The sequence below is a fragment of the Chiloscyllium plagiosum genome, chromosome 12, assembly GCF_004010195.1.
Source record: "Chiloscyllium plagiosum isolate BGI_BamShark_2017 chromosome 12, ASM401019v2, whole genome shotgun sequence".
NCBI lineage: Eukaryota > Metazoa > Chordata > Chondrichthyes > Orectolobiformes > Hemiscylliidae > Chiloscyllium > Chiloscyllium plagiosum.
In genome coordinates this window covers 28,639,825-28,648,298 of record NC_057721.1, presented here as the reverse complement: position 1 = coordinate 28,648,298, position 8,474 = coordinate 28,639,825, and the positions used below count along the sequence as shown (strand labels likewise).

General features: G+C 39.4%; 1 protein-coding gene across 1 annotated transcript in view; it reads left to right on the top strand.

Moving 5' to 3' along the window:
- pola1 (polymerase (DNA directed), alpha 1) overlaps positions 1 to 8,474 on the top strand; it is a 281,247-nt gene that overhangs the window by 31,228 nt on the left and 241,545 nt on the right. The window contains exons 9-10 of the mRNA XM_043700756.1: positions 3,631 to 3,772; positions 7,753 to 7,931. Coding sequence (XP_043556691.1) covers positions 3,631 to 3,772; positions 7,753 to 7,931 — 321 coding nt within the window. The remainder of the gene's footprint in view (positions 1 to 3,630; positions 3,773 to 7,752; positions 7,932 to 8,474) is intronic.

Below are 8,474 nucleotides of genomic sequence, written 5' to 3'. Positions count from 1 at the left end.
GGAACAGGAGAATCGACGTTTCGGGCATTAGCCCTTCTTCAGGAATGAGGAAAGTTGGTCCAGCAGGCCTGCTGGACCAACTTTCCTCATTCCTGAAGAAGGGTAATGCCCGAAACGTCGATTCTCCTGTTGCCTAGATGCTGCCTGACCTGCTGCGCTTTTCCAGCAACACATGCCCGAAATGTCGATTCTCCTGTTCCCTAGATGCTGCCTGACCTGCTGCGCTTTTCCAGCAACACATTTCCATCTCTGATCTCCAGCATCTGCAGACCTCACTTTCTCCTCAACTATTCTTTAACCATTCTAGTTAATCACAGGTGCTTGATTTGGCTTATTGTAGTCAGATGTACTTATGTAAAGTGAATAGTTTTGATTTACATCAGTACAGGCAGATCATAGCAAACAAGGATCACCAGATCATTGGGTGCTCAGAGCAGGGTATACAAGGTTACAGCTGCGTAGGAGCAAAACAAAATTAACATGAGCAAACTCAACATTATTTGAAATGAGGCCCAGCAGGGAAGAACCTGTTCAAGCTTCTGCATATCTTCCTGATGGAATAAGTTGTAAGAGTACATTACTGGGGTGGGAGGCATCTTTGATGATATTGGATGGGAGAATGGCTTCCGTGATGGTCTGGGCTGTGCTCACAACCTTCTGTAGTTTCTCATGGGCCTGGGCAGAGCAGTTGCCTTATTCGGCCATTATGCAACTGGATAGAATCATTTCAATGGTGCATCTGTGAAAGTTGGTGAGGGTCCTTATGGACGAGCCAAATTTCCCAAGCTGCCTTTTCTGTCCTTGATTTGTCCTTTGGGACTTTATTTTAACTTAAGGATCTGACTAGAAAAAACTTACAAGACTGCAGGGAAAATGTGAGAGAACTGAGACTGGGTAATTTGCTGTTTCTGAGAGTGCATTGATTCCTGACTGTTAACCATGCCATATAGAGAAATATTGAATTACTGGCAACCGCTTCTAGATTTTCTGTGTTTAACTGTGCACGTACAAACTCCAAAAGCTGCTTTCAGTTTTAGAGGGGTAAATGGCAAGCACAATGGATCCCATTTCTTTTTTTAACTGTCACAAAAGCTCGACGGTTATCTTCTGTGGCTGAGTATTGTTATATTGTCTATTATTTTACCAGTTTTTTTCTGGGTCATGCTCTGGCTATTGATGACGTAGTTCCAGGTCTTTTCAACTATTACACCAAGCTACATGAAATGGGACAGACAATTGTTCAATTTCAGGGACTAGGGTTTCAGTCTTCCAGGTCTTTTGTCACTCATCCACTGTAGCACTGAAAGAAGCACAGAATCCAGGAAAAAGAGATGAACTGTCTTTGGATCAACTTCAAAAACAAAAACTAAAGTTGCTGGAAAAACACAGCGGGTCTGGCAGCATCTGTGAAGAGAAATCAAAGTTATCGTTTCAGCTCCACGGATCCTTCCTCAGAACTGGACCAAAATGCTTACTTTATTTTCTTTTCATAGATGCTGCCAGACCTGCTGAGCCTTTCCAGCAACTTCTGTTTTTGTTTCTGATTTATAGCATCCACACTTCTTTTAGTTTTTATTTGGATCAATTTGCCAGTGCTGTTTCACCAAACTTCTATTCCCTACCCTAAAGTTTCATCTCTCATGTCAGATAGATAATGCGCTGCAGCATAAACATCCTATTATTCATCACATAAGAGCAGCTTCTGTTGTTTCACACAATGTATCCTATGTTTTATCTGGTGTGATCATTAGACAGTGCGCTGCATCAGGGAGGTTGCGAGTTACTTGTTCCAGGAAGAAATCAAACCCCTTTAAAAACTTTAGTTTGGTCAGAGGTCAGAGCGGGAAAGTATGAATATGAAACATTGAATGGCAGATGTAGTGATCCAGAAGGGAGCACTAATGGAATCGCAGCCACTCCACTAGTTTAAGCAAGTTCATATTCTTGGAGGTTATCTGGACAGGATAATTAAACTGAGCATAATGCCACAGTGCAAGGAGCCATTCAAGTTGGAATGAGTGGTGTCGTCAAAGACTATAATTTGGGGACAGATATAGTTCTCTGCAACCAAGTGCACAAGTCCCAAGAACTGTATTATTGGCTGCTGACATCATTAAGGCATCATTTTGGGATGGAGGAACTTGGAGTGGGAGGGGAAGAATCCCGTTGTTATGGGCCAAATTGACACCAGTAACATGGGTAGGACTAAGCAAAGGTTCTCCTAAGGGAGTATAAGATAATAATGCCTAAACTGCTTTCTGAGCCAGAGGCAAATTAGGATACAGCAAATAACATCAGAGAACTGAGTATGTGCCTCGAAGATTTAAGTGGGAGAAATGGATTTTTGTTTACGGTCACTGGCATGCTGGACAGAGGGAGCTATGCTTGTATGATAGGATGATCTTCACTTGAACTGTGCTTAGACCAGTCTCTTGGCAAGTCAAATAATTTGGACTATTGAACAGACTTGACATTAAATAGTCGTGCTTGATGTGCTGTGTGGGCACTGTGTGATTGATGAAAGAGTTCAGGCGCCTTGAAATTTAGCAAGGTGAGGAGAAAGGATAAGATAGAATTGCAAGTTAGCAATATGGACAATGGTAACAGGAGTGTGACAGCAAGGGACAGACCGCACAAACATAAGAGTGCAGCGGGGCACAGGGTTGGAGTTTGGAAAATTGGTAAAAGGACAGGATTAGTGGATCTTTGTCTGAATTTGCATAGTATTCATAAGATAAATTAATTGAGAGCACAAATAGAAATAAGTGCGTATGATTTGATGATCATCAGTGAGATGTGATTGCAAACATACCAAGACTAGAAACTGAATATGCAAGAGTATTTACATTTCAGATCAAGGGAAGGCAGATAAAAGGAGGTATGTTAGCCCCTGCTAATAAAGACGAGTTTAGAACACTAATGAGAAATGATCTTGGCTGAAAGGATCAGAATGTAGAATCAGTCTGAATAGTGATGAGAAATAGCCGAGGAAATAAGCCATTGTTGGAAGCGATTTAGGCTTTTTAACAGTAGCTATAATATTAAAACAGAAATAATGGGTGTCTATGGAAAAGACACTGCAATAATTGTCATTCATTTAAATCTTCAAATAGATTGGATGAATCAAATTGGCAAAGATACCCATACAGGTAAATTTCAAAAAGGGCATTCAGGATAGTTTTTCATTACACAGAGACAGAATTAGTTAATGATTAATTAGTGAAGTCTTGGAAAGAGTGATTGTAATATGATAGAATTCCATATTCAATTTGTGAAACTTGAATGAATGCCTTAACCTTAAGTCAAGGTAATGACTAAAGTATGAAGATAGGGTTAGCTACAGTGACTGGGGAAATAGGTTAAAAACTAAGATGATGGTTAAGCATTTGCAGACATTTAAGGAGTTTTTTAAATCTCTCAACAAAAGTATTTTCGATGTTTTTAAAGTATTGCAGATTCTGGAGATCTGAAATTAAAACAGAAAATGCTGGAAATACTCTAATTCTGACAATGTATGGAGAAAGTAAAACGGGGAAACATGATTAGAGAACTCTTTGTTAAATATGATAGCTCCATCATTGGTATTATTCAAGTTCTTGTTTGTTTACAGTTGTACCTTTTGATTTGTAGATGAGCCCTATGCAATGGAGTTCAGTAATGAAGACTTTGATGAGCCCATGGAAACAGAGCCTGCTGCCACTATGAACGTAGAGATGGAACCTGAACAAAACATCAGAGTGATAGAACCAGAGGACAAAGACAAATCATTCATGTAAGATGATTGGTGTCAATCTCATTTTGAGTATTACAATAAAATATTTTGGTGATAGGATGAAACCGGCATTAACTGTAAGCTGTGTCTTAAAACATCTGAAAGTCTGCATTCAGTAGCCAACTCTGCTGGAGTCACTGAAGCCAGGTCCCTGTAGGTTTAGCACTCATGTACCAGTTAGAACAAATCTTTTGTGGATCATTCCATTGTACTGCGGGTGCGAAGCCATGCAGCAAACTGGAAATAATTGTAGAAGGAGTGAACAGCCTGCCAAAGCTTCCTTTAAGATATGTTCGTGTACAACCATGCAGGACTCTCAGTGAAATGTGGTGGGTGCAGAGAGACATTAGAGGGAACATTGCTGAGCATGTGTGGGCTCCACACACACTTCTATTAATGCTAAGAAGCATAGCAGTACGTTTCAGGATGATGTAGATCACGATATTGGGCAGGTGGGTTCTCAGACCTGGTACCGGAAGTTCTTCAGGAGATCTAAAGAAGGATGGATGTCCTGCATCCACAAGAGGAAGGAGACCACTTTGTCTTCTCTCCTGTTCTCTTGCAGCAGCTGTTACTGCTGAGCCAAGCCTCTCATCCTCCTGCCATTCTTGTTGATCACAAAAATACCCAACAGGATGTTCATGACAAAACATTCCTTGCTCTTGGAGATGCCTGTAAAGTAGCATACACCTCTTTTTAGCTGAGAATTTGTAGATTCCGTATTGCTAGAGTACTGATGAAGCCTTGATGTATGTTTACTTAAATATGTTTATGCCTCCTGAAGTGTTTTCACTTTTTGTAATTTGACATCCTTGTACAATAAAAATCAATCTGAATTTTGAAAATTTCAGTATCTTACAGTGATCCAGGTTTCTGTGGATCATGTTTCATAATTTCACTCCATGAAATAATGCCCTCTTGTTCCAGCTTCCCCTAACCTCTCCACATTTACTCTTTTTATAATTTAAAGGCATTAATTAGATCACGTCTTTTAAGACTGAAGTTCACTTCAATTTGTAAAGCCTCAATTACAATTAATTTCTGAGTTTGCAAGAATCAATATAAAAGTTTACTAATCTTGACTAGTCACAAGATCCATTCCAGCTACAATTATGTTTTGCAGAATTTTTGTGGAGTTTATTAAATTGATCAAAATGAGTACAAGAGAAAAAATTCTTAATAAAAGCAGTGTTTTTTTCATTTTGGGATACTTATTTGCGATACTGGTTGGCAGAAGGCTCTTGTGATGACTGCAATCCTCCTTCTCATGCATTCAGACACTAAGTCACCACTTATTAAATTCTGCTCAATTGACCCCTGTGAAGGATTAGACATCCTGAACTCAAATTGGCTTATTACTGCAAAGTTTATGGTCAGTATTGGATTGGCGATACAGCATGGATCCATTTCTTGAGTTGGTTTCTTTAAAAGAGATAGTCATTTTAGTGACATAATTTCCTATTATATCCTGATTAATTATTTGACACTGAAATACCCTTTTAAAATCATAGCTCTGGAATTGTCATAAACACTTAAAGGTTTTTTAGAAGTATGAAAAATTCTCCAATTTACCTGTTCTTTAGACCTAGCTTTACAAAAAAAATACGTGGACTAGGTTTCTGTACCTAAAGACAATATTTATCCCAAGTAGTTAGACTGTAGCTACAGGTAAATTATTATAAACTATTGGCATAGAAGTCTCTTAGTTAAAACTCACATCCCCTTTGTAAACTCCCCCTTTCACACACGAAGTAAAAACACAAGTGTTATGGGCAGAGGAAAAGCCTAGAAATGCAGTCCAGTGGAACCTGTTCAGAGTTGTTGAGATGATTCTTCTGCTGGTCACAATGCTGCTCCTTGGTCTACTTTCTCTGTAGGTTGTCACTAGCTTGCAAGTGTGAAAGGATAGCTGGCTTACACTTAACTAATAAGTCAGAGATCTTTATGTAAGAGTCACAGCCTGCAGAAAAGATAAACTGATTTTCTTCAGGTTTGACATCACTTTTACTCCAGAGAGCAGAGATAACTCCTGAGCTGGTGGAGGCCTAAAGGCTTCTCTCTCTGACATCTGCACAGCTCCAAACTGCTCACATATCTGAGAACCAATCATATTGTATTGACAGTCAGATGGCCTTTGTCATTTATAACTGGTCACTAGTCCAGAGACCATTTGTTCCAATTGAAGTTCTAGTCCACAGTAAATCTCTACCATGATATGTTAGCAATGGTAGAATAATTTCAGTCTGCTTAGGGTAAATGTGTCACCTTCTAGTCCTTAACTATAATGCATAAATGTCCCAATTGATGTATCAAATTATTCTCTAAAACCTTTAACTACAAAACATATGTGATTCCACAATAACCTTCGATGCCCAAAATACATTAAAGCTCAAATAAACTATATAAAATTAATATACATAGGCCTATTACATAGTATCAAGTTACAAAATGAAACTAATTAAAAATATACAGAACTGTGTCCTGAATAAATGTTGCATGCACCTCAAAAGCATATACTCCTTTGTTAGTTTGAACCCCAGAAGCCTCCTTTTCACCATGCTGATTTGACTTTGTTCCTTTTAGAAAGTGATTTAAGAATTGAGTCATAGGGAGAGGCTGAATAGGCTGGGGCTGTTTTCCCTGGAGCGTTGGAGCCTGAGAAGAGGGGCATGGTGGGATAAATAGACAAGGTCTTTTCCTGGGCTGGGGGAGTCTAGAACTAGAGGGCATTGGTTCAGGGTGACAGGGGAAAGATATAAAAGGGACCTAAGGGACAATTTTCTTCATGCAGAGGGTGGTGCGTGTATGAGCTGCCAGAGGAAGTGGTGGAGGCCGGTACAATGACAACATTTAAAAGGCATCTGGATGGGTATATGAATAGGAAGGTTGAGAGGGATATGGGCCAAGTGCTGGCAAATGGGACGAGATAAGGTTGGGATTTCTGGTTGGCATGGGCGAGTTGTTTCCATGCTCGACATTTCTATGACTATATGACTATGACTCTAATAATCCCAATCAAGCAGAATAAAATTCAATTCCTCAATTGCTTAATTAAGTCAAGCCTATTAATTATTGCGAGAAAAGAAATCTCATCCCAACACACTCGTTTGACTAGCCTCAAGGGAATAGTAGCCAAATCTGTCCACATAATTCAACCCTCTGAGTCCTGGTTCTTATTCTGCAAAATGTTTGCTGTGTTCCTGACAAGGCCTTCAATTTTTCTGTAATCTTTGGCACAAAATACAGTTTTTCAGTTGTGATAAAGTCGAGGCTGTTTATAACATACAATTATGTATACTTCCTACTTTGTTCTAATCGCTGATGGGCAGACATTCCCTCAGTCTCTTTACTTATTGTACCTGTGGACCTGCTTATAAACGTTTGAGTATATTATCACCTAAATCCCATTATTCCTTCCCATGCCATGCATGAAGAAAATATTATGATTTATCCTTTCAGGATCTTAATGTTTCTCTTTTCCAAATTAAATTCAATCCCTCCTAATTTGTCCCAGTTACATGGTCAGTCTGATATCCCTTTTGAATTTCCTGTTCTATCTGCACAAACTACTGTGCCTTCTAATATAGCGCCATCTACAGAAGAGCAGAATATAAAATTCTCTATTCCTTCATCAACTTAATCATTCATATAATGAAAAGCTGAGACCCCCACAGCAGGTTGCTGGAGGACATCACATCCTACCAATCGGACAACATTCCCTTCATCCGCACTCCCACCCTCTCTCCTCTTAACTTTGTAACATGGATTACTGGTAATCATACTTCATTTTCACTTGTAATCTCCTGTAAACATGTTAGATGCCTTTGCAAGTCCAAGTTGACAGCACCTGTGTTCACCTCTCTTTCTGCATGTTAGTATAAATTACTTCTCTCAAATGATGCATTGATGTCCCATCAATCTGCATTTGCTTTTAAAGGAAGATGTTGTGCATATTTTAAAAGTTCTGTCCTATTATTTAGGAACTCAAACTTCATTGAGTCTTCTTGTTGGGACCATAAGGATGAAAATGAAAGTGATTCTGTGGTGGTTGACGTGCAGGTGGATGCAGGTCGTTTGCCATTAGTTACTGGTTTAGAAGGCGAGCAGGTATTCAGATTTTACTGGGTGGATGCTTATGAAGACCAGTATCATCAACCAGGTAATATGAACATTTTTATCAAAGATTTTAATTAAAAACCCTAACATACTGAGTAATCACTCTTTAAGTTATACTGACATCAATGATGAACGATTTACCATTGATATATATTGCATTTTATTAATTACCGCCAAACCTTTATCCTCCCCAACTAGAATTCATTCTTCAACTCTGGGCGACTCTAGCATCTCTTAGAGTCATAGAGTCGTAGAGATGTACAGCATGGAAACAGACCCTTCGGTCCAACCCATCCATGCCGATCAGATATCCCAACCCAATCTAGTCCCACCTGCCAGCACCCGGCCCATATCCCTCCAAACCCTTCCTATTCATATACCCATCCAAATGCCTCTTAAATGTTGCAATTGTACCAGCCTCCACCACATCCTCTGGCAGCTCATTCCATACATGTACCACCCTCTGTGTGAAATAGTTGCCCCTTGGGTCTTTTTTATATCTTTTCCTTCTCACCCTAAACCTATGCCCTCTAGTTCTGGACTTCCTGACCCCAAGGAAAAGACTTTGTCTATTTATCCTATCCAT